Here is a 26,187-nt window from a genome sequence, read left to right on the forward strand (position 1 = left end):
TCCCGCCCTCGCGGCGGGCGCGGCCGGCGCGCGCTGTCATGTGACCGGGCGCAAGATGGCCGCGTTCCCCTGGTGAGGCGGCGGGGCCGCGGGAGCCGCCGGTGCCCCGCGGAGCGGCCGGCGGGCTGGGGGCTGAGGGTTTCCGCGGCTGGGCGAGGAATGCCGTCGTGCTCGGCCACCCTCGCAGCCAGGGGGCTAAGGCGGGGGCGGCCACGGCTGTGCCGGAGGGGAAAGTGCGGGGCCTCTCCGCCCGCGGGGCTCGGGGCAGCTCGGCCTGGGGGACTGGGAGCCCCGCGGGTGGCGGGGGCAGCCGAGACGCTGCCGTGGGACCTGAGCCCGCTGCTGCTGTCTGAGACACCCGAGGGTACAGAGCTCGTTCGTGAGACCCTGGCGTTACACTGAGCCAGGCGGGTGCCGGGCCGGCGGCACAGCCCTGCTGAGGGACGGAGCCGCAGCGGTGAGGCGGCTGGGGCGCGACGGCCGCTGGCCTCCCGTTATTTTCCCTAAAACAAGCAGCAGTTCCCCGAGCCCCGCTGGCTTTCGCCACGGTGTTGTCACGGAGCGGGTCCTGCTCGGAGCGGGACGGAGCGCTCCCCTCCGGGCGGGGTCCCGCGGGCCCGCTGCCCGCCCGCCCCGCAGCGCGGGGGCTGCAGGGCTCGTACTGTCTGTGGACCGATACTAGCGGGTTTAGCCTCTGTTACCCTGCACAGGCTCTTTAGGAGTCGACAGGGGCTGGAGGTACTGTCTGTTGTCCGATACTAGCGCCTTTAGCCTCTGTTACCCTGCACAGGCTCTTTAGGAGTCGACAGGGGCTGGAGGTACTGTCTGTTTACCGATACTAGCGGGTTTAGCCTCTGTTACCCTGCACAGGCTCTTTAGGAGTCGACAGGGGCTGGAGGTACTGTCTGTTTACCGATACTAGCGGGTTTAGCCTCTGTTACCCTGCACAGGCTCTTCAGGAGTAGACAGGGGCTACAGACAGAGCCAGAGTCAGCTTCTAGCAACGTGCCTTTACAGGAAGAGTGTACATTTGAGGAAGCTGCACTGTGTACGACATGGAATCACTCAGTCTAGTATTTGTTTGGTAAAGGAAGGATAAAAGAGGCACTCTTTCTCTAACAGACAAAAGCAGTAGCAAAATAGAGCAAAACAAAGCAGAGCAGCAGAGATGCTGAAAAATTGATTTTTTACATAGTACAGCAATGAGGTAACAGCCTAAAAATAGGTCTAGTAACACTGATGGGAAATAACCAGACCTTTACCAGAGTAAGATGTTTCTGTCATACTGTTATCAAAAGATATTTTTGTGCTATGGGGATTAGCAGAACCCTAGCTACTTCATTTTAATGCTGAAAAGCTGTTTTGCAGATTTATTGTCTGCACAGTGATCAGTGTACATATTGCATATGAGGAAAAAATAGCACCTGTTGCTGCTGAATAGTTGTTTTAACATAATGTTCAAATTATGCAAACTAAAAAAAATGAGCATTTGTTAAAGAAGTAACGAGTATATAAAATAATTTAAAGCACAGGCCTTTAAATTATATAAAATAATTTAAAGCACAAATAATTGATAGCACAGCTATCATAAAATGCAGTTTTATGATAGCTGTGCATAAATATCTAGAGAAATTGTTTTGTTTTTATGTCTAACGCTCAGATAATGATAAGTACAGTCAGTATGGGATGTGCTTCATTGTATTACCAATACCAATATATGTCTAGTGTTGTAAGCATTTATATGCCTGGCTCCTTTGTGCTCCCTGTGAGCTTTTTGAAGCACTTGCTTTAGGATAAGCACTGGCTCTAGGAGGCTGCTGTGTGCCTGAAAACAGTCCCAGGGAAAAAGATGTTTACCAGCAGGAGAGAAAAAGGTTTGTGGGCTGGCAGGTGTTGGAGGTGCAGAGTGGTGACAGTTGCAGTGGTGCTCACGTGTGGGAAAGGTTGAAACCCACTGTTAAAAGAGCAGCTGAAGCAGGGGTGTAATCATGCAGGATGCTCAGAGGATGAAATCCCAGCTTGGCCAGAGTCTTATTTTTATTTCCTCTCAAAAGCTGGCTGCACTGCTGTGGCCAAGAAAGGAATGCTTAATCTCCTTTCCCTGGAAAGTCAGCAGAACATAATGCCAGAGCAAACTTGATCTTGTCTTCTGTATTCGCTCTGTTACAAGCTGTCTTGTCACTTGAATAGCCACATTGTAAAAAATGTACTTTTTAAAGACCTATTTGCAGGGTTAGCAGCTCTTGTTCACTCCCACGTGTGTATTATTACCATGTGCACTTGCCCAGTGTGCTTACACTAACTGGAGTGCAGTTGATTTTGGCCTGGAGGTGCTGAGAGAGCTCTCAGCAGTTAAAGAAATGTTGTAATTATGTAGCCAGAAAGAGTTGGGAAGATTTTCCACCCAGATGCTGATTAACCCATGATGCAAATGAGCAAGAAGAGTCATTGAACAATGGGACAATGGCAAAAAGAGAAGGAACTGGAGATCAAGAAAACAAGCATATAGATTTCACTGGATTCTTTCTCTTGCTCTATCTCATTAGATATCAAAAGTTTCTCCTTGGAGTGGCACAACCATCAATTATCTAATCTGTAATTCATTATTAAGGAACCTTGGACATGGTATTGTAGAAGAGCTGGCTGCTTAGTGCTGCTGAAAATCTTCCAAATGAGTTATGGCTTTGAGTAGGAATGGAATTATTTGGAAGTTTGGATTAATTCTAGTGGGAAAGATGTGTGTTATGTGGGGGAAGTGCTGTTTGCTTTTGTTAGGAGTCTTTTTAAAGAATTTTTTGTATATCCCCTGATTTTCCTCATTCAGCTGAGGGATGTGCTATAAACATTCTCAGGATCTTGAATGAAACAGAAAAGAACAATTAGCAGCTCTGCGTGTTTCAAAGACTAAAAAGTGTACAACTAAATGGCTGAAAGTAAAATTTCTCCAGTTTTAGTTCTGTGTTATCTCAGTAGAGAGAAATTTGGATCTTTGCTTATTTTTCAGTATGCTTTTTTTGGTAAATAAGCATAGATGTAGGATGTGCTTCTGTCTTAGTATGTGGTTATTTATATGCATATATACTTTCCCTTCACTCTTACTTTTTAAGGCATGCAAGATCAAGGAACTATGTGTCAGAGTCTGAAGTGTGCAAGCTGGAATCTGTACCCTTGGATTTTGGTGATTACCATCCCCTGAAACCCATTACAGTGAGTGTGATTGTACTTTTGGAAAATGAATCTGAATTCAGACCGATTGTGTTCCTCTTTTTACATTTGTTCCTGTAAAATTAAAAGGCTTTGAGGTTGGTGGTGGTACTTGTGAAGTTGCTTTCTGTGTTAGTGGCCCGTTTTAGAGGCATCAGGGTTTATTCTGTTTGCCCTTCACAGAAGTTTTCTGGTGCTGTTAAGTGTCAGTCTCCTGACAAATACAGCACCTCCCGCTTGTAGGTTTTCTTGGTTGCATTAAATGCTGAATAATGGATAAATTTAAAATCAAATTGTTGCAATACAAATGGCCCGCATAATTACTTGATGTAAGGTTTGGTTTTGGGTTAGCTTCCAGTCAGCTGTGTACTTTAAAACATTTATCATTTCTTTGATGTGTAAGAGGCTTTTAAAGATGTACAGAAAAAATCCAACTTCAAAGAGATGAGTTATCCACTAATGAATGATAAATGGGCAGAAGCTTCTGCTCAGGAAGGTCAGTAGGGACAGAAGATGTTGGCCTGAGGTATGGATTTGGTGTTCCAGGCTTGAGTGTTGTACAAGGAAAGTAAAGATGAAACTGGCAGAGGAAATTAAATAGCAAGAAAGAGTTTGGAAGACAGGGACAAACCTAATAAAATAGAGGAGGGGTACTAGGAAGATATTCAGAGTGGTTGTTCTTATTATTTTGTAGACCTAGAATTGGAAGGAAAAAAAACCAGGGGTAATGCTGCTGAAGAGTGAGTACCTCCAGATTCAGGGAAAAGGGGGGGAAGAAAAAGAATTAAAGAAAAGTGAGAGAAGAGAAAAAAGAATTAAAGAAAGGTGAGGGAAGAAAAAGCCTTTGTGTTTAATAGTTCTGACTTCTTTTTTTAGGTTACTGAATCCAAGACGAAGAAGATGAACAGGAAGGGAAGTACTTCTTCCACCTCCTCCTCTTCCTCCAGCTCAGTGATGGACCCTCTGAGCAGTGTGTTGGATGGCACCGATCCCTTGTCGTTGTTTGCAGCAGCTGCAGATCCTGTGACTGCTGCTCCTCCCACGGTAACTCTGAGGGCTGCTAGCTCAACTAAGTGAAAGAAAACCAAAACCAAACCAAAACCATAAAGCCAACCCTGGATAAAATGTATTGTCTCACCAGTGAAGAGGCTAATGTAGAAAATACACCATTTTAATAGAATATTCATTTTATTTACCTACTTTTATCTGGTTTATGTTGACATATTTATTTAAATATGGATTTTAAAAAATATTGTAACTTTTGAAAGGATCAGCTAGCACTTGAAACATTAAGTTGACGTTTATCAGCCTTGTCTTCTTTTTCCTGAAACATTAGGTTGACGTTTATCAGCCTTGTCTTCTTTTTCCAGCTCTGTATTTAACTTTTGCACTTGTACTCCTGTAACAGGATGGTGCACGAAGGAAACGGGATAAAGATGAGAGCTCAGCAGTAGGAAGTGACTTTGAACCATGGTCAAGCAAACGTGGTGAAATCCTTGCTAGATACACAACAACAGAGAAGCTTTCTATTGTAAGTGGTGGCTGCTTCTATTGTAAGTTGTTTTTATTTGGACTAGAGCTTTAGTGGATTTTGCATATTGCAATTTTATAATTCTTTCATGGGTAAATCCTGGCCCTCTAAATTTCAGTTTTAATGTTGTAGAAAACTGAGTCATAAGCTCTCACTTGCAAAGATTCTTTTAGAGCTGAGTCCAAGTCTTCTGATATTTAGAAGCTATCACTTTTCTTTTTGTAACAATGCACATAACTTCTAGTCTTGCAACTGCTTCTAAATGATGAGAGGGTTGATTAGCAGTGTAATTACTCTGTGCATTCTTAAAATGCTAGTGAGTCCATGTTTTCTAACAGTCTGCTTTTTCTGCTTCCTCACAGAATCTGTACATGGGATCTGAAAAAGGTGAGCACTTTCTTTACCAGTAACAGAGGTTGCTTGAGGCAGGGTGCAGTGACAGGTTTGTGGTCAAGAATAGTTGAAATGTGTTTTCCTGCCTCCTCCATTCTGACATCATGCTTGCTTTTTGTGAATAAGATGTCTGGATGTTTGTTTAAAATAGTTATTGGAAATAAGCCACCTGACCACCCTGTCTTTTATTCCTATGGGCTGATGAATTTGTGATTATTTCACTGCACTGCCTTCCACTGTAGCTTAAAACTTTCTTCCATTTAAACTGAGCAATGATGTTTTGAGGATCATATTTATCAACTCTTCTGCTAGCTGGAAGGAAAGCAAACAAGTCCTTTGGGAACTTGTTCAGTCATTCCCTTTACATGAAAGTGAAGTGATTTCAACTGTATGCTGGGTGTTTAAAAAAGAACCAAATGTTAAATATTTTATCATGTTTTCTAGCAAAGAGAATCTGGGCTAGGTAATCATAGCATGGTAAATCAGGATTTTTATATATGAATAAACATGCAGCATTTCAGTGTCTGCAAAAATAGAAAACACTTTTTTGCCATGAGAATGGTCAAACACTGAAACTGGATGTGCAGGCAGAGTGTGACATCTATATCTTAGATATTGTAAAAATGACTGGATATAACTCTGTGCAACTGTTATAACTTCAGAATTGGAGCTGCTTTGAGGAGGAGAGTTGGACACAGACCTCCATAGAGCTTTTCTATCCTTAATGATCCTATGGTTCTATCTGGTGATTCTTTTCTTACTGGTAAAACTTGCAGAAAAATCCACTCATATTCAATTCTGCTTACTCATTGCCCTTGTTCAAAGTGAATGCACTGTAGGTATGTTTAGATGTGTGTCTTCAGGAATAGTCACTAAAGCAGTCAAGCCACCTGTCTTCTGTGACAGAAGCTGACTGGTCCATGTCAGGCTCCTTCAGGTTTGTTTCTCTTTAGAAGTCCCAGTGTTGAAATTTTAAAGATATTTAATCTGTAATTCTTTGCAGGAAAAGCCACCGCTGCTGGTTCAGCAGTTTCTGAAAAAGTGAGGACAAGGTTAGAAGAACTGGATGATCTGGAAGAGGTGAGAAAGTTTTCTGATGAAATTACAGCATCATTATAACAGTAAAAGGAATTTGTGAAATAAAAATCTTTTGTGAAACCTTTTAAAAAGGCCCTGATTCTGCAAGTGCAGTATTTAGATAAGTATGTACTTTAAGTGGGAATTCTCTACTGATTTTAATCCTTATTGTTACAGGATTTGGGCAGAATTATGTTTTTTTTTCACTAGAAATTGTGATTTGAAAATTTACCTGATCTGTTGATGCTGATTTACCTTCTTACTGCTGCAAACTTTGTGGAGCCCCATAGTCTTAACATCTGATAATTCTGGTTGCAGAAGCTGCATATGTCTACCTGAGTTTAATTTAAGTTACAATTATGAGCTTGGTAGAAATACTGAGTACTGAAGTTATTTCTCAAGCTGTGGTATTTTACTGTGCTAAAGTGAGATGTTTCATAACCTACTTTCCTAAGACCTGAAGGGAAGTTGTAATAAATTTTGTAGGATTCTCCTCCACAGCATGGTGATTTGAGTCTATAATAACAGCACTCTCCTTCCTTCCCTCCTGCTCTTATTAAGAGGGTTTGTGTTTTCCTGCCAGGGATCACAGAAGGAGCTGTTGAATTTGACTCAGCAGGATTACATGAACCGAATTGAAGAACTGAACCAGTCTTTAAAGGATGCATGGTCCTCTGATCAGAAAGTAAAAGCTCTGAAAATAGTCATCCAGGTCAGTTTTATGGTTTTGTTCTATGCAGAACCAGTGAGTTTGGTGATGTAAATTGTCCAGTTTCCTTCTTGGGAAAAGAAGGCTTTCTGCTGTTTTTCTATTTTCTTTTGTTCTTCTCTGAAACACATTTCTTCCAGAGTTTTATGACTTCTGACAGTAGCTGGATTTTCAGCTTTGTTGTTACATATTGGTTTTGACTAGGTTATGTGGGTGGGAATTCTCAATGAGTCACCAAATGACAGATGTGGAAATGTTACCTGCTTAAGGGTAGTTAGAACAAATACCATGTAGTGATGATCAGCTCTTTATAGGACATGTAATTTCCTTTCCTGCCCTCTTCCCCTTCAGCCCCTTGCTCCCTACAAATAATACCAGAATGACTTTTTGAACATCAGCATTTTACCCATCCAAACGTAGTAGGGCAATTAAATAAAGGGATTTAGGACCTTAGCAAGCTACCAAAACCAGCTCCAGATTTTTAAAATTGTGTATATGGCGTTTGTTTTTGTTTGTTTGTTTGACAACTTGTCCATGGTCTTCCTTTGGGTCGTTTGGGGTGATGTGCTTTGAGGAGGGCATGGGGAAATAGGACAGTTAAATGCTCTTTTGTTTGGCTTGGCCTTTAAAAAAGGCCAGAGGCAGAGTGCAGCAGAGGACAGATGAGATAATGACATCCTTAAAAGCTGTAAAACTGATGTAATGCTCGTAGTCATCCAGTGGGGTTATATAAAGTCAGGATTTTCTGGATACTCTTGTGAAAACTGCTTGAAGTAATTTCATCTTAAATTGTGGTAAAGACGAAAAAGGAAATGAAACATTAATGAAGTGAGATCAAACAATTATATGTGACCTAGGGTGACTAATCTACTATTGTAATACCATAAAATCAGCACCATTATTGTTATTAAAAAAAAAATCCATATATAGGATTGTGAAGTGTGACTATGGTCTTTGGATGAGAAGAAAAGCAGCAGGGATGTACTGTACTTACAGTGCTTTGTGTGAAATAAATATATATGTGTGTGATAATGCAGTGATAATCTGTGCATTGATACTTTCATGTCTTTCACATCTTTCATAGATACTTTCATATCTATCATCATTGATACTTTCATATGTTCTTTTGCAACTGGTTCACAAACAATTTTGAAATAATACAGTTCCTAACATGGGATCCAGTGCTTCCCTTTAGGAGAGTGGTACCAAAGCTGAATGTGTTTATCTCTGCTAAAGCATTGTTCACTTAGCACTTAATGCTGCTCATCACTAATTGAAAGACTGCCTAAGAATGAAATAGGTACTTGTGTTATTAATGAATTTAAAATTTTCATGAAAGATAATAATTCTGTAGTTATAAAGCAGGATAGGGTAGAACCCTCACTGAACTTCACTTGTTGTGCTTCTTCCTGCAGACTGCGGTGTCCTCTGAGAGAGCTGAGCAGTTCTCTTGGCACCAGGCTGTGGTTTTATACAGTCTGCCTTTTTTATTACAGACTGGTTAGTGTGCAGTAGGAGGAGTGAGTTTGTCTTCTGGTTAGGAAAATTTCTTCACCAAAAGGGTTCTCAATCACTGGACCAGTCTGCCCAGGGCAGTGGTGGCATCACCATCCTTGCAGGTATTTAAAGGATGTGTAGATGTGGCACTTGGGGATATTTTTTATTGGTGATCTTGACAGTGATGGTTTAAAGGTTGGACTCAACATTGAAGGTCTTTTCCAACCTAAGCAATTCTATGATTCTGTGATTCCTCAAGTGCCTTTTTGCAAGATGTTTTACTTGTCAAGATGGAGTATGCTAAGCTACTTAGAGTAAGCCAAACTAAGTGGATTATGTGTGTGCCTCTAAGAAAAGTGGTCATCAAGTGTTTGTGCTGTGTGTAGGTCCTAAACAGCTACTCAGTTACCTTTCTTTGGAGGTGACTGACTTTCCACACAGCAGGCAAGATTCTGCTTTGGTTGTAGGATGTGAGTGCTCTCACCTGTCTTTCTGGTGCACTCTTCAAATCACCCTGATGAATAAAGCAAAAAGACCAAGTGTGGCCGTTGTTTAAGCATGTTCAAATATTGTGATTTCCTTCTTTAGACAGAGCAGTCTTGTGAGGTATTGGATTGCTTCCTGGATTTTTGAAATGTAACAAAAGTTTAAACTTTATTTATTCCACTGAGATTGAAGAACTGTCTCCTGGTGAAGGAGAGAGAAAGGATGGAGCTCAGAAAATATTGTCAGTCTTAGAGACCAGAGAGGACTCTGGGCCAGAGGCCACATTTGGCTTAAGCAAGGAAGAGGTGGATTTCTCTCCCCAGTCAGTCATTCACCTGTTTTCTTTTGGTAGAAGCTGTTTTTTTTGTAAGTAACCTTCTGCCGAAGTTTTTGACTGCAGTTTAATCTTGGAAAACAAAGGATAGCTTAATTAAGTATCTTAGAAATATCCTCATTGCTCAGTGTGTATTTTGAATTCATACAGTCAATGGACATGTTCCTTCCTGGCCTGAACAGCCAGTGAGAGTAGAACTAAGTGGGTAATACATTTTCAAATGTGACTTTGTTCCAGCCATCACTGCAGTCCAAATGCCATGATCAGGTTGTGTCCTAGGGGGTGGTGATTGATTACAGAGTCTTCCCTGGAGCTGACTGTGGCTCAGTCTGTTTCCAGAATGTTTGAACTAGTTGTGTGAGCTGCAAAAATGCGTTGGAAAGCTCATTAACTACACTTCTAAAATTGTTTCTTAATGTAATCTATGTTACATTTTCTGTTTGATAGGGATGCTTAGAGAGATGGTGAAAAACTGAACAGCATCCTTAAAAAAAAGTGATTTTAGGGAAGAAGTGCTTTTTAATGCTTTGTCAGGGAGAGAATTTGTCTTGTCTGAACAAAGGCACAGATCTTCATGGTCAGCTGAAACTCTGCATTGTAGATTTCCCTGTATAAAGGAAAACCAGGTCTTTGTAGCTCTGGAAATGAAGAATAACCTGAAAATTACAGCAAGCACCGTGGTCTGTTATGTTAGATGTCCTTGTGCCTTTGTGTTCATAGTTCATATTGGCCCTTTCCACCTGTGGATATTCATCCATTCCAGCTTTTCTGGAGTAAAAACACAAACTTGTGTTGGCCTCTAAAAATGTTTCTTTGTTTTTTTTTCTCCCTCTAGTGTTCTAAGCTTCTTTCAGACACAACAGTAATCCAGTTTTATCCAAGCAAATTTGTTTTAATTACAGATATCCTTGATACTTTTGGTAAGTATCTACTGTGCTAGTCTTACTACGCAAATGTTAATAAGATTATTTTTTTTGTAATATTAGAAAGCATCAAAGTTATCCAAAAAGGCCTGAAATTACTTTTAGTTGTAATATGGAATATTTCCAACATAAACATTTGGACACTGGTGGTAAACATGGTATATAATTATAAAAAATCACCTAAGAGCAGAGTCCTTAAGAGAAAAATATTTCATTTTGTGGTTCTGTGCTTTATGTATTAGTGAATATCTAGAACAAAATGTTAGGGAAAATGATGATCTCTGCATTTTGAAATTAAAAACATGCTGTCGTTATAAAAATATTTTGGATTTTAGCATCCTTTTGACTCTATTTCCTTATTTTGGCATTTTGAAGAGTAGAAGTCAGAAAGTTTTCTTTGGCTGAATAGGGACTATGAAATGATCAGAATGTAGTTATTGATTTTTTAAATATATTTTTAAACTTGTAAGTGAAATTGTCATCCACTTTATGTGACTCTCTTATTTTTCTGCCATGTTATGGAAAATATTCACAATGGTATTGAAAGTTGAGGGGTATTTTGGTGCCAGCAGGATATGCTACGACAGAGATCCAATTGTTTTTTCAGGTCCTGCTTCCTCTTTGTGCTCCTTCCTACTTGCTGAAGGCTGCTAGAGATAACATAATACCCAAACTCAGCAAAGTCAGGACAGCAGCTGTCCTTTCCTGGCCTGGGAGAAATCTGACCTGTGTGTTACCTCTGCACTTCAGGGAGCCAGAGATTGTTTTTGTAGTGTGAGAAGTGCTAAATCACACTGAACATTTCAGCCTCACTAGAGGGCAGCAAAGTGTCAGTGCTTAGGAAGTTTTTTCCATCTAATTTCATTGAATGTTGTGAACGGAACCTTTCTACCAGCATTTTGTGTTTTACAGTTTGTTAATTTGTTTTGATTTTGTTAAAATTTATTTTTAACCAGGTAAACTGGTGTATGAAAGAATTCTGTCAATGTGTGTGGATAACCGAGTCTCTCTGCCAGGTAACTTTGTGTTTGTTTCTACTGTGCTCCAGAAAAAAATCATGTCCAACCTTGAGGAAGGTTAAATAGAGGATCACTGCTGCTCTATCTCCTACAGGAAAGGTTCTGATTGAATATAGTAGCTTTTAGTTTTTAACAGAATGAAATCCATTGTTTGCAGCTTCCACTGTTCAGTGTTCATGCAAAATTACATTTTAATTGTGAAGGTTATACCTAAGATATGTTAAAGTGTGCTTGTGGCTCTGCTGTTACTAAATGTAACCTGGGTCTTCCTGAGACTTGAAATCACAAAGAATTGTGTAAGTTCTCTAATACAAAGTTTATTTGGGGGGGAAGAATTAAACAGGAATGGACAAATGAGATGAAGGAAGACTTTTTTTCCTTTTTTGTCTTAGCATGTGCTCTCTTCTGAAAGTACTACAGTTTAGTAGCTTAAAGTTAGTGGTAGAAATGTAACAATGCTGAGAGTCTCAGTTTTTGGTAAATAGGTGTTTTTGCTGCTACACTAGAAGCTTGATAGTTTTGCTGTAATAAAAGAAGAATTTTGGAAGTAGCAGCATGCTGCTTCTAGCATAATCTTTTTAACTTGGGCCCTTTTTCTTTTTTCAGATGAAGTTCCAACACAATGTAAAAATCTGATTTGACATTGCATTGCTTTAGCAAGACATTGAAAGATACTATGGAAAACACTTTCTATAGAAAGGCATTTCCTTGCAATTTGGAGTGCACTAAGTGCACATCCTTGCAAGATGAAATGTTCTGTAGTTGGCAGTGGAACAGTACCGTTAGTTTGCAGTTAAATCCATAAACTTGAAACCAGCAAATACTGAAATTTGAAGTGAACCTAGAGAAAATAGTGAAATGTGGTTGTTGCAGATCTGACCAGCTGCTCTTACAAACATTACTGAAGGCAGGCAGTTCCCATAGCAGGTCACGATGTCTGGGCACAGTTACCTCTGTTCTGGGGAGCTGAGCTCCTGCTGCAGCTGTGCAGCTGCCAGAGGCATTGCTGCTGGGAACTTCCCAAGCAGCTCTAAAAGTGGGAGAGAGGAGGAAAATCTGTGCTGTGCTGACTGTGCATGTGAACCTTTGGGGATTTCAGGCCCAGCCTCTGAGCTTGTCCCTTGGGAGCCGAGTGGAACCAAGTTCAGTGAGAACTCCGGAGGTCCTAGATGAGAAAGATACTCAGTGAGTGCAGGAGGTTCTAACATGTGGCTTCTCTTGTGCTGGAAATTGGAAACTTTTTTGTGGAGCTTCTCACCTTCTGGAGGCAGGAGTAGTGTTTTAATTGGTTTCAGAAGGAGTTTGTAAGAGGATGTGTTCGATGTTCAGGATACATACACAAGGTTTCTGCCCATATTCAGTATTTCCTACTTCTTGCAATAGTATTATTTAAAATTTATATTAGCCTTTTAAAATCAAGTATTTGAGTGCTTAAATCTCTTTTGTATGCTTTCTAGTCATTATAGATTTGTATACACGTTTGTTACAGCAGGGGCAGAGGTTGGTTTTGTCAGTAGCAGCTCTGAGATGAGCTCCAAGCGCTTGAATTCAGGCTCTGAAATGTTATTTACTACAAGATTGTTACCTTTTCTTGTTATGTTGTCAGCTCTGACTTCTGCTTAAGAGAGCTGAGAAGCAAATGTATTGCCTAGTTTGTTATTGTGCACTTAATTTCTTGATGAATGGAAAGAGAATACAGTTTTAAACCTAACATGAAAAAGAACTTGTTTCCAGAAAGAATATAATTATTTCTGGGTTGGTTTTTTTCCCCAGATAACTTTTCTCCAGAGAGTGTTAATGATACAGCTAAAGAAACTTGCTTAAACTGGTTTTTCAAGATTGCTTCAATCAGAGAACTCATTCCCAGATTGTATCCTTGTCAAATGAGACCCTCACAGTGTGTCTGCAGGTTTTTTGTAGATTTTGTTGTTTGTTTCAATCAAACCCACAGGATCTCATGTTTATACTGGCTTTGTTTTATTTGTTTCAGGCTGTATGTTTTGAATGTACTTTTGAGTCATGTTGCAGTAGTAAACTGAATGCTTAATTATTGGCTCTGAGCAGTTTGGCACTGACAGAGATGATGTACGAGAAATTTTGAAACAAAATCTTGTAGATAAATTGTAAAAATCAGCAAAGTGTAGTGACATTAATTACAGAAGGCCTTAACATAGTTTGGTCAATATCCATTTGGTGTATGTTTGCTTATGGTTTTTCAATGGTGTGAATCTTAGTTTTGTTCCTTAACTTGGCTTCAATGTAGTTATGTGGAAGCAGCAATACTGAAGTGCAATAAGTTCCTCTCCAAAACGTAAGGATGGTGTTAAGGGTGGGAAGGAAGTGAATGGGCAGATTTAGGAACTAATTAAATGAATAAAGCATGAGATGTGTGTGATTAATGGTGGGTAGGGTCTTAGTAGAACTGAGAAGAAGCACTACAGAGAGGTTTTGGAATTTTTGATGAGAATACCCTGAAAAGATTAGAGGTGAACTGTGATATACTTTGAAATACAACAGTGCTCTCAGTTTTCAAATGTATGTACAAATGTGACATCAGGTGTCACAAATCCCAGTGCAAATTGAAAAGCAGTGGCTTCTGGGGATGGAGAAGAAGGAAGATTGTTGACATGAGGAGTGTGGGAAAAAGACAGGATAGAAAACTGAAAGGAAAATATTGATATCATACTGGGAGAGACAGACTAGGAGAAATAATTTAGGAGCAATGAACCACTATCTGTTAAAAACTTTGCTCTAAGTTTAATGTTTTGCCAAACAGTGCCAGCTGCTGAGTAGAAAATGTTCCTTCCCTTGTAATTGTCCTTCTTCAGTTATATTTTGAAATGAGTGTTGGAAGCCAAATTGCTACTATAGCGACAACTTTATTATCCCTAAAAAGCAGTTCTTTTACTGGAATTAGTGGGCCTCATATCCAGGCACTAGTACAGCTCTGTCAAAAAGGACCTGTGGGAAAATGAGACATGGAAGTTCTGCCAGTTCTGCTTTAAGCATCTGCTTTCCTTACACTGAGTTACAGCTTTTCCATAGCTCTGCTGTTCTTGAAGCTGAAGGAGGAATTTTTTAGTGTTATTTGTCTTGTTCTGAACAGCAAATACTGCAATTTGTATATAGCATATGTATTACTGCATACAGAAATTTTACTTATGAAATAAGTTTTTGTGCTAGTATCCTTTTTCTTTGATAGCTGTTTCTATAGCACATGCTCAACTGTTAGTCTACAAGGCAGCAGTTACTGAAGTTATCTGTAGGTGATGTAATTCTGTTATTGGCTGTTGAAGCTCATTTTCATTTCTGATGAAAACAGGGGCATTTCGGAATGTCTGCCGCGGTTAACATCTATGATTAGAGGAATTGGAGATCCACTGGTTGCAGTCTATGCCAGAGCATACCTTTGCAGGGTAGGCTGTCATTTACCTCCTCTCATCTGTACCAAAGATTACTGCAGCCAGTGCTGCCACTGCTTCAGGGAACTACCACTTTTATCTCAAGCAGTCAGCAGCCTGTCTCTTCCTTTCAACAAGCAAACAAAAAATTATTTCTCATCTGTCTTATGGTTGGGGAATCTCTCTTTAAAGTGTTTGTAATAAGCAAGAATAATTTTCTGTGCTGCTGTAGGCTGCTGCAGTGCTCTGGAGTAGACACTGATTTCCTCAGTGCTTACAGATACTTGGAGCTGATGCTAGGATCATGTTTAAGAACAGCTGTAACTGCCTCAGGGTGGTTGTTAGTGGACATGACTATAACAGTAAGCAAGGAAATAATCAGTCAAAAGCATGTGATTCAATGCTGTTTGTTGATTTGACTTCAGTATTCCTTCAGCAAATGCATTTTTATCTCACTCTGAAGGAGAATTGATAGATGCCAATAAAATCTTTTTCTTTTAATACAGGTTGGGATGGAAGTGGCACCACAACTCAAAGAAAGCCTGAATAAAAACTTTTTTGACTTTCTCCTAACATTTAAACAAGTAAGCAAATTAGTGTTTTATTTGCAAAATCAGATAAATACACTCCTTAATCAAACTGCCACATACTTCAAAAAAATCTCAGAAGTTCTCAAATCTAGATTTAGGGGTGTTCCTGTATCCATATATAGTATGGGAACTTTTACATACGTTCTGGTAAGTTGAAACTGCTCTATTCAGCATGTTTCCAGACTTGAATAATATATGTTAGGAGCTTGATATTTTTTCTCCCAACTTGAAAGGAATGCTTCAGAATATCTGTACCTTTGTGCTACCATCTGTTTCATTTGCATTCATGTACAAACTTTAACCAGTTTATCATATCTCCCATTAAATACCTTTCCACAGCAACACATTTTTGTCTCTTATTTCAACAGATCCATGGAGATACAGTTCAGAACCAGCTGGTGGTGCAATGTGTGGAGATCCCTTTGTACTTGACCCTCTATTCTCCTGCCATAGACTGGATTTTACAGTGTATTGCATACCATGCTCCAGATGTAAGTGAATGTGGTAATGCTCAGTGCTAAAGTTGTGCTGACAACCCCTCAGTCAGTTTTTACATGAGTGTGAAGGCAGGCAAAAAGAGCCTACATAGGCCTGTCTGATGCTCTCTTCTGTACAGGAAAAATGTTTGCTTCCACAAAGCTCAGGTGTGACCACTTCAAGTTCATAGGCAGTATTCCTGTTTGTTTCTTGCTGTCCTTTAGCTAGTTTAATCTTTATTTGCTGAATTCATCCTTTTCTTCTGTCATACAGCTATACAAGTGATTTGACTAAACTGTAGGTTAACACAGTGAACAGGCTGTTATAATCTCTGTCAGTCTGGCAGAGTTTTCTCCTGCCAGAGGTAACTGACCTGGCTGGCAAATAGTGATTACCTGGAGTAATGGATGAAGGATTACAGATTTGACTTCCATAAAATGGTGGTTTTGATTGAAATGCCACTATACCTGTTCCAGAAGATGTTTTATGTTTAGCTACACCATTGTTTTCTTGTGCTGTAAATACAGGGTAAAACAGGACTATGGGAATGTATTGGAAAGGTAATTAAAACAGCTTTTAGTAGATTTCAGTACAGTAAATAAAGCTGAATTTATTTGCAAAGTCTCTATTCACTGATTTTAATAAATAATTGTTCCAGGTTCTGCTTACTGAGATGATGGAGAGATGCAAAAAGTTGGGGAACAAGTAAGTGCTGCAGAGTGTAGGAGACAGGAGTCTGTAATGAGTACCCCTGAGTCCCTGGAATAATGTTCTCTCTTCCTCTTTTGGAAACAGCTGGGATGCATAGTGCAGCTTTCATTCTCCCAGTAGCTTACTAAATCATGATTATGAACATCTGTTTTCCTGAGATGAATTCTGAAATATGGTAGATTACTTGTCAAGCTAAAGTGAATTCGTTTAACTTAGTTGCTGCATTCTGGCTCCTCAGCCAAGGTCTAGGACATCTAACATGTTCTCCCTTAGCCATGTCTCTGATGCCTGGTTTGCTTCACTTTTCTGGGTTTTCCTCCCCTTCTTTCCCCTGTCTTCCACTGGCTACAGTCAGGCCATTCATGCATTCAGCAAGGGAAGTTGTAATGCTGGTGGCAACCTTTGGAAGGTGGTAATAGCTAGGGATTTGCTTTCTTCAACATTAAAATCCCTATCTCAAATGTCTCCTAGAAGTCTTTGTGCAGGGTAGTTGTGTTCAGGAGGATGATCTGGTCTGAAAGTTGGATGTGCTGACTGGGTTTTGTGAATGCAGTCTGGCCTGCTGATGGGCTCCTCTCTGTGCATTTTATTGGGTAGCTTGCCTGAGTTCTGTGGAAGTTTTCAGCTATTTTTTTCTTATGTGCTTTGCACAGTCCAGTTCTGCAGCAGCTGAGGAACTAAAATATGTTAATCACTTAGCTGAGGAATGCCAGCATTCTGTGACAGAACTAAGGAGTGCAGGGAAAGCATGATTTTAAAATGGGCTGTGAAAGTGGTATTGTGTCAGAGGATATAGAACAGACAAAAATAATTCACATTCTCTGATGTACAAATTGTTTTGGATAGGTATTGATTTCTTTCAACTTTCAGCATTTTTCACTGTAAAGATGGGCTCCTCCTCTTTGTTCCTGTTTGCTCTTTGAAGGAAGGATAAAATGTTGAGTATAATGAGGTTTTGTTTTTTTTTTTTTGAAAGAAATGTTTTTGGGACATGTCTTTTTTTTTGGGAAGTTGGGTAATCCAGTTTAAAACAGCAGTCTTCTTTCAAAGTGGAGTTCTGTTTTTTGTGTCTTCTCATGACTGTCGAGACCCTACAAAGCAAGAGGCACCAGTATATAAATCTTGAAATAATCTCAATATGTTCCATGAGCTACTTTGCAGCCATCTAAGTGAAAAGTGGCAACCTTCTCTCTGTATTGCAAGCACAGATCTAGTGACCTGGAAGGGCTTGTCTAATGATAAACTGCAAATTCCAGTGAAATTGGGATGGGACCACTAAGGCAGAGGCAGAAACAGAGAAGCTGCTGGGTTATTTTAAGCACTTCACAGAATTTCCCTCAAGGTGAACTGCCCTGCATTCAAACTGTCTGTTTCAGACTAGTGAAGGGCACAGTGTTTTATGAGGCAGCTTCTTGAGCTAACTCGTGGCTGAGGATGAGTGACAGTGATGCAGTGAGTTCACTCTTCCACTGTGGCTTTGGCTTGATAGTAACACAAACACCTGGCTGAATGGTTAATCAGAAATGTCTAAATATGTCATTGCCAGTTATCACATAACCATGACTTTGAATTAATTTTAATCCCATCAATGCAGCTGCTAGAAATGTGGCTTTTATAATGCATATATAATTAATTAAGAAAAATAGCAATAGGGATTTGCCCTCCCTAAGTATTCTTCTTAACTGTAGTTAAACAGAGAGTAAGTTTCTAAATGTCAGCTATTCCTGGTTTCCTTGGTGTTTTTAGTAAATTCCTGCTAAAATGATGGCTTCAAAAACACCTGTGTGGAAGAAGTATTTTACAGGCTGGGTTACCTTTCCTTATCTGGTGGCTTTATGTTTTCTTGTTTTGCTTATGCATTATTAATCCTCATCATAGCAAGCTCAATTTGTGTGAGGTTCTTTTTATTCCTTATTCTCTTTCTTTTTTTTAAATTTATGAGAGATGCTGGACAGTTGTTAGTCTAGGAAGTTCAGATTAATGTAAATGCAGGTACTGCTGAATTTGAGCTGCTGTTGAGCTGTATTGATCTGTGTTGTTCATGGCAGTGCTTTGCTGTTGAATTCAGTAATGTCGGCGTTCAGAGCAGAGTTTATTGCTGCGAGATCAATGGACTTCATTGGCATGATCAAAGAGTGTGATGAGTCTGGATTCCCAAAGGTAACATTTTTTGTCTAATTTGTACCAATTCCTTTCCTTTGACAGAGGTCTTTATGCTTTTAGTTGCCTACATAACTTGTGTGTCAGTTGAATAAAATTGTTCAAGTGTTTTGATCTGAGAATCTTTCTGCACACTGGACCTGCCAGACCAGTCTTGGATGGACGTGCGTTGTCTGCTTTTAATTAAAAATTTCTCATTAACTTTCAGCATCTCCTCTTTCGCTCCCTGGGATTAAATTTGGCATTGGCTGATCCTCCTGAAAATGATCGCCTTCAAATATTAAATGAAGCCTGGAAGGTTATAACAAAGCTGAAGAACCCACAGGTGAGTTACTGTCCATTCTGTTTCACTGCTGATTCTGTGTGTAAAGCAAAGTTGTAGCCAGTTGTTCAGGCATGACATTGTTCACCTTTTCTAAATACACACAGTTGCAAAAAAAATAAGTGCTGGCAGTAATATCTTTGGATCATCCCTGCTTTTCTTAGCTCTGCTGAAGCATAACCTAATTTTCCATTACATTATTACACAAATGCAGCTTTTGGGTACTAGATCTTTAAGGTGATCTAGATCATACCTCTGTAGTTAATTCTTTTAAGTGTAATTTTTGCAAGTGTATTTCTCACAGTCTCCTGAAAATATTGGTAGTCATGAGACACATGTATTTCTAGGATTATATCAACTGTGCTGAAGTGTGGGTGGAGTATACCTGCAGACATTTTACGGTAGGTGAAAATGACTTTGTTTCCTTTGAATTTCTCTGATACAGACTAAGTGGCTGAGTTAGCAGTCTGGTATTAAAGATAGAAAGGTTTTGACTATTCAGTATAAATGTGTAGGAATGAAAAAATGTGTTTCCTTTCATGAAAGATGAATGGGCACAAAAGATGCAGGTTTGAAGCTTTACTACCCCACAGCACTGCATGTTTCTTATCCTTTTGTTTTAATGGCAGATGGATCAGTTTAAGTCAGGATTTACTTAAAGGAGCTATGGTTAAAGTTCCTAGCTTAACCAGAGCTCTGTAAAAAGGTGATGCTTTGGCAAATGGAAATAAATTAACCTGCTCAGCTGGTGTTTAGTGACTTGATTTATGTGCCAATTTCATTTTGTAACCTTGCTTTTTGCCGCACAGAAGCGAGAGGTCAATACGGTTCTGGCTGATGTTATCAAACACATGACTCCTGATAGGGCATTTGAAGATGCTTACCCACAGGTAAAGAGTTTATTTTGCCAAACCTGTAAAAATCTGATGTGCATTTTCTTAGGTGGAATCAATTCTTAAACATTACTGATAACTTTCATAACAAAATAATTATTTTTAAACACTAGCTACAATTTGGGAAGCCTCTTGGAACACTGTAATATTTATTCCTCCTTTTTTTCCATGCCTATCAGTCATTTAATTCTGAGAAATGCTAAACTTGAATGATTTATGTATTTAGAAGTAGCAAGAGTTAACTCCTACATCAACAGTGGTGTTTGCTGAAGGAAATTAGCAATCATGATAGGCTGTTTAAACAGAAATAAACCATAAAATAGTCTATCTCTACTTGGCATTGTTAAGGCTTCAGTGAATTATTGTGCCCAGTTGTTGAGACTGAATGCCAAATGAGATATGGATTAGTTGAGAAGGTTTTTGTGGTTACTTGGAAGGTAGAAAAACTGCCTACACAAGAAGGTTTAACAAACTGGTTTGGGTTTTTTTTCTTTATTTGGCTGAGATTTTTAGTGCAGAGAGCTGGAGGACCTAGAGACTCTAAAAATGTGCCTAACTATGGAAGTGGAGAGCAAATAAAGCCTGGACTGGCTGGTCAGCCTCTGTTCAATATGGGTTCTGAAGGGTATGTAGGAAAAGTGTGTAGGAACAGCATAGCTATAGTTTGTCCTGCTTTGGGGAAAGAACTCATGTTGATGAATGCTTGAAGCATCTTTCAAAAGAGTCTTCTATGAATAACTAAAGAAGAATAATCTCTAGTGTGGACAGTCTTAATTTAACTCATATTACAATAATTTTCTCCTTTTTTTAAGCTTTTCCTTTTTCTCCCCTTTAGCTGCAGTCAATTATTCAGAAAGTTATTACCTATATCTATGACTTTGCTCTGCTTTTTTCAGTGGTAAGTGATATTCTGTTTAATAAATTTTTAAGAAGACCTGTGTGGCAGTTTTTCTGCAAGAGAATTTACCTTGACTGGAATATTTAGATTGTTTACAAGTTCACAGAATGCCAGGACTTTTTGTCAAGTAGCTAAGTGCAGAAATATTTTGGGGGGCTTTCTGTTGCTTACTGCTTAAGTACTTACTATTTAAATTTCAGCTTTCTATACTTTTTTCATTAGACTGTTAAATTCTCTAAGTTTGTTTGTTACTGTGGCATAAGTGACAATGAATGGAAGATGAAATACCATTTATTTGTGTGTGTTAATGTAATTGCTGGTAGCTGTTTCTGTGCTATGACACATACTTATCACCCCCTCTCCGAGCACTTGCACTTGGCATTGGAACAAAGTGGAACTCAGGGAGGTCAGAGACTCTGTATGAGGTAGAAAAATAAAGACAGCAAGCATGTGTCACAGTACAGGAACCATTTGAAGAGTGAAACTCTAGACTGATGCTGTGGATTTGGGGTCAAGCCTTGTTCACAAATTGCTTGGATAATTCTGAAAATTGAGCTTGCTATATTCTTGAGATGATACAGAAATGAAGTATTTTAGTATGTTAAACAACCTAGACCCTTGTTTTATGAAGGAAATTTGTATGTCTTAGATCTTCTTAACTTGCTCTGGATGGATGTGAAATTGTTGATGATGTGTAGACTATTTTAATTGTTTATAATATCTTACCTTTTTTCCCTATAGATGTCTGAATTTGTGATGACCCTAAGGTGTTTGAAGCATATGATTGCTTTTAAAAATAAAGTGCAACATTTGATTCAAACAGTTCTATATTTTGTGTTCCCTTCTGGATCTCTGCTATCAATAAATTGATACATCTTTCAGCCATCAGTCCTTTTCCATTAGTTCCACTTTTTCATCCTTTGAGATGAATTATTGTTTTCAAAAAAGATGAAAATAGTTTTACCTAAATAGCTGTGCTTATAAAACTTATCCAAAATATTTATTGTATTAGTGTGTTGTTTGTAACATACCTAATTTCACTTGTTTATGTATTTGTACTTTCAGGAGAAATTCTTGCCATTTCTGGATATGTTCCAGAAGGAAAGTGTGAGAGTGGAGGTTTGCAAGTGCATTATGGAATCTTTTATTAAGTAAGTGGAGACTGTTGAAAGTGAAATGCACTCTGGAGTCTCTGGGAAACTTACTGGAAGATGGCTAGGGAGGAGAAGTCAGTATATTGGCTGTTTAGTTTATGAAGATGTTCCAGGCTATGGGAAAGAAAAATGAAAATGTGTCAGTTTTGTTAATCTATTGATGGACTGTTTGACTGTTCACAAAGAAAGTTGAAGTAATTATATTGATGCTGACTTGCTGTGAGTTAACCGAATAGTTGTTCTCTGAGCTTATTTTTTTTTGTGTTGCCCTTGTTGGTTTATGAAATTTATTTCACATTCCAGTTGCTGTGACAGCACAGAATAGAGTATTGCTACAGTTGAAAATGAACTTAGAAAATGAAAATACATTCAGCTGTTCTGAAAGTCAAGCAGTCCTTTTCAAATAATTAATAAGTCTCTTGAACATTTTTCTCATTTCCACCTTCCCTTCAGGTATTTATATTCGCTGCTGAGCCCCCCAAGCCTTCTCTCCCCTAGGGCACATGAGGCCAGCTCTCTTGGCTTTACAGCCAAGATATGAGAGATGCTGTGGCCCCTTAATCATCTTAGTGGAGCTGCACTGCACATGTGCCTCTGTACCTAAACCTGACACTGATCCTTCCTGCCTGCCCCTGAGTAGCTGAGAAATTAAAATATATCTTGGTAAATCCAGGATTGCTTTATTTTAATGTTCTTAGATTGCCTCAGTGTATCACATGTCCACCTTACTGTGTCCCTTAAGGAGTCAGAGTCTGTGGCTTGGCAATGCAAATGTGTGTATTATGATAATATTTCTTGGCTGGCATTTATTGCAATTCTACTCATATTAACCGTGTGATCATTGGTGTTCATTGGTTCACAAATGAATTTGAAACTTGTGCAGTGCCATACGGCGCTGGCGATTGAAATGATGCATTAAATGGGTGTCATTCTAGTCGCTGTTTTCCATTTTAACAGAGCAGATTTTTCATCACTTTTTCTGAAACACTTTGTAGGCATCAGCAGGAGTCGACGAAGGATCCCGTTATACTCAACGCTCTCCTGCATGTCTGCAAGACCATGCACGATTCTGTGAAGTAAGATCAGCTTCTCCTGAGCTCTCATTTATGCACGGTGGGGCTGCCTGATGTGGTTTCATGTTTCTGAGGCTGTTTGTTTCAAGGTGGATTAAGACATGAATCCAATTAGTGCCGAGGGAAGAGCTGTGCAGTGAAGTGGCAGCACGTACCATTTGCTCTTTAATTACTGCTGTATTTTGAATACTGAAGCAGAATTTTGAGAAGGAAGTAGCAGTGGTTTTGTAGTCTTCCAGTGAAGCAGAGACACTTTACAATCTAATCTTTAAAACACTTTGAGGGTGAAACCAATGTAATCTTTGAGTTATAGTGAATAATAAGCTATTTCTGAGATTCAGGTGAATGTGTAGCTACTAAAGCACAGATTGCCATACTCAATTATATGTTTTTGTGGGTCAGTGTTTTTGGCCATTACAAAGGATGTGAAATCTTTAAAAAGACACCTGGAAGATCTCTAGGAACTTCAATAGGGGAAGCTAGAACTGAGAAGCTGTTGAACCATCTCTATCTTTCCCCTAATTCCTCCTCTTCTATTTTGTCCTTGGCTTTGAGAGCTGAGGTTGTTTGGGATCCCCTGTGCCCTGTTGTGCCCTCACTGTTGTGCAGTGTGGAAAGCATTGTGGTTTGTAGGTAATTTGCAAAAATCACACCAAAATCTGTGTCTGATTGAAAACAGGGCCAGCATCACAATGCTGCAAATTCTAGCTCTCAAGAGGACAAACCTCCTTTTCTTCCTTCTGGTTTGGGTTGAATTGTAAGGCACAGTCTCTTTTGCCACTCTGAGCCCAGAGCCTCTTAGTATGGCAGATGCTGCAAAGGAACTTAAAACTTTCTCATCTTTGATAGGCCATTGAATGCAAGATTTATTGTCAATAAAGAGGTCAGATTTAGCATGTAATTCAAATTTATACCAGCTAGAGTGCTTTATTTTGGGTTAGAGTACCTTATTTGGCTGTATATTGCACTAAAAGCCAATTCAGCCTTTAAATAGAACAATATATTGTACCTAAACCAGCTTATTAGAAAAAATAAAGCAGTTTATAGCAATCCATATTTGTGCTTCCTCTGACACTTTGCCAGAACAATTTGATAGTTTACTGGGGCATTAAAAATCCCTTAAACCAGCAGTTCCTTGAGCTAAGATGGTTGTATATCTCTTGGTAAATCATCCTAAGTTCCAGTTATTTTTAAGTAACTCCTGCATCTGTTTTTGCATGCTGGTTCAGGAAACTCCCAGCCCATTGTGTGGGGCTCACTGACCCCTGTAACAGCTGTTGGAGGGTAACAGCCTTGAGACTGGTAGGGGTCTGATGCACAATTGAACTGGAAACCTATTACTGACCTGGAGATCTCATTACAAGCCTTCTGAGCCTTTCAGAGCCCATCAGTTGACTCTTTTGATTGGCAATGCACTAATGAGCTAATCATGCTGAGGTTTTCTTTCCTCCCTCACTGAATTTGTATGGTAAAACTATTGTTCTCTTCCCATCTGGTGTCTGAGTTGGAAATTGGTAACTGATACACTAAAGGTCAAATCTGGAGCCAGGCATATAATAGTAAATGGATAAATTGTATTAGTTAATTGTAATTTAACTTTTTGTTCATCCATTTTCAGTGAAACAGGTTTGACTGACTGGATTTTCATGTGATGTAAATTTGTTTCAAATCAGATTTTGGACTCTTGGTGTAGAATAGGTATCTGATAGTTTTGAAAAGAAACTCCTTTTTTACATAGCAATTTAGTTCAGTTCTACTGAAACATAAAGAAAACCAGCACTATAGCAAGGTGAAGTTAATTATTTTTTAAATTCTGAGGCGAGGTTAGTTAAAACAGAAAAACTTAAACAAAACAAACCCCAAATGAAACAATAAACTAGTGTGTTCATTGTATTATACAGTGTATTATATTTAAAGGCTATTTCAAAAGCTTTATTCCTTAAATAGGATAACTTTCTTCTAAGAATAAACTTACTAATTTCTTTAGGTTTTTAGACTTAATTCTTACTCAAGTTCTCATGTTGCAGCACAAGACTGAAGCTATTTGTTTGCTATGATAAAAAACATTAGTGTAGCTTCCTTTTCCTCATGCCAAAGTCTGAGCTCTTTAGAGAATCTAAAGACATTCAGCAGTTTTTACTTTTTTAAAAATCTGTAATTTAGTTTGGTTCATGGCTGACTTGGTGATATTCATATAAAAATAGTTTTATAAGGAAAAATTTATAAAATATTATGTATCATTTGAACCTTTATAGATAAATAGGATAAACAATATTCTAAAATTTACCAAATATTTCTTTTTCTAGTGCGCTAACACTTGAGGATGAGAAAAGAATGTTAGCAGCTCTAATAAATGGATTCATAAAAATGGTGAGTGACCATTGTGTGCAAGTGTTGGGAGCACCTTAGAGCTTGGGTTTTTGTGAGATGCCATGAGGAGCAGGTGCCTAAGGCCACTGAAAAGCACAGGCAGTGCATTTCAGTGAAATAAGCCTGTCTGTGTTCAGACATGTCACACAGTGCTGAAGCTGAGTGGTGCAAGATGAAAGTTTAAAGTACACACGTTGTTTATTTAATCCTGTTTTCTGCTGGTTTTGTAAATCTCCTGTAAAACAAAACATGTATTTAAAAGTTAAATGGCAACTGAAGCATCAGAGAGGTCACTGGTTTATGTGGAAGAAGTTCCAGTACTTGGCTCTAAATTGAACCAATACCAGCTTTCAAAAACGCAAAACAAGTGTAACTTTTTGTTATTCTATCTCTGTTTATCTTAATTTATAAATAAGATAATTTGTATCAATAAATTAGTAACCCGTCCCTCACTCTTTTTCCAATAAATCTTTTGTTGGTGTCTGTTGGTTTTGAGATGTTAGGGTGTTTCAGGGAGACTTTCTCAAGCTTTCTGTATTCTCTGACCACATACTGTCAATGCCTGGCTTTTCTTTCACATAAAGCTGTCAGGCTCTGTGCCTCCTTGTCCTCTTTGTTCTTTGTTGCAGTTCTGTGGATTTACTCTAGATGGTTGCTTTTTCTTCAGCTATAATAATTTGCTAATTAATGTTCTAATATAGTTTTGCTTTATTAAGCTTTACATGCAGTATAATTTCCTTTAGGAGGATTTCTTGCATTGAACAAAATTTGATGTGTCTTGATAGTTCTGGTTTGGGGGGAAAAAAAATCCCACAGCAGCAAAATGACTATTTATGAATTTAAACCAGCACACATTAGGATGTGGAGGGAAAAGCAATTGTTACAGTCATCCTTACAGTCAGTCTTTTTGGTGGAAAAATTTATATTTTTGGGTATGTTTTCTTGAGACTAGGACTCAAGAATCA

The 26,187-nt window shown here is 38.9% G+C and overlaps 1 protein-coding gene across 2 annotated transcripts in view; it reads left to right on the forward strand.

The window, feature by feature from the left end:
* The window catches only part of VPS35L (VPS35 endosomal protein sorting factor like), a 48,020-nt gene that overhangs the window by 1,734 nt on the left and 20,099 nt on the right, over nucleotides 1-26,187 (forward strand). The window contains exons 1-23 of one of the 2 annotated variants that reach the window (XM_038150803.1): nucleotides 45-72; nucleotides 3,108-3,207; nucleotides 4,081-4,248; nucleotides 4,613-4,735; nucleotides 5,098-5,122; nucleotides 6,132-6,208; nucleotides 6,789-6,917; nucleotides 10,067-10,151; nucleotides 11,111-11,170; nucleotides 12,947-13,043; nucleotides 13,437-13,484; nucleotides 14,496-14,589; nucleotides 15,081-15,158; nucleotides 15,533-15,655; nucleotides 16,300-16,346; nucleotides 18,401-18,512; nucleotides 18,721-18,837; nucleotides 19,182-19,235; nucleotides 19,644-19,724; nucleotides 20,563-20,625; nucleotides 21,691-21,776; nucleotides 22,775-22,855; nucleotides 25,159-25,222. In XM_038150803.1, coding sequence (XP_038006731.1) covers nucleotides 56-72; nucleotides 3,108-3,207; nucleotides 4,081-4,248; nucleotides 4,613-4,735; nucleotides 5,098-5,122; nucleotides 6,132-6,208; nucleotides 6,789-6,917; nucleotides 10,067-10,151; nucleotides 11,111-11,170; nucleotides 12,947-13,043; nucleotides 13,437-13,484; nucleotides 14,496-14,589; nucleotides 15,081-15,158; nucleotides 15,533-15,655; nucleotides 16,300-16,346; nucleotides 18,401-18,512; nucleotides 18,721-18,837; nucleotides 19,182-19,235; nucleotides 19,644-19,724; nucleotides 20,563-20,625; nucleotides 21,691-21,776; nucleotides 22,775-22,855; nucleotides 25,159-25,222 — 1,929 coding nt within the window. In that variant the 5' untranslated portion in view covers nucleotides 45-55. Of the gene's footprint in view, nucleotides 1-44; nucleotides 73-3,107; nucleotides 3,208-4,080; nucleotides 4,249-4,612; nucleotides 4,736-5,097; nucleotides 5,123-6,131; nucleotides 6,209-6,788; nucleotides 6,918-10,066; nucleotides 10,152-11,110; nucleotides 11,171-12,946; nucleotides 13,044-13,436; nucleotides 13,485-14,495; nucleotides 14,590-15,080; nucleotides 15,159-15,532; nucleotides 15,656-16,299; nucleotides 16,347-18,400; nucleotides 18,513-18,720; nucleotides 18,838-19,181; nucleotides 19,236-19,643; nucleotides 19,725-20,562; nucleotides 20,626-21,690; nucleotides 21,777-22,774; nucleotides 22,856-25,158; nucleotides 25,223-26,187 lie in introns of those variants that run through there. The other variant, XM_038150804.1, reaches the window with a different exon arrangement.

This window comes from Motacilla alba, chromosome 14 (assembly GCF_015832195.1).
Source record: "Motacilla alba alba isolate MOTALB_02 chromosome 14, Motacilla_alba_V1.0_pri, whole genome shotgun sequence".
Classification (NCBI taxonomy): Eukaryota; Metazoa; Chordata; class Aves; order Passeriformes; family Motacillidae; genus Motacilla; species Motacilla alba.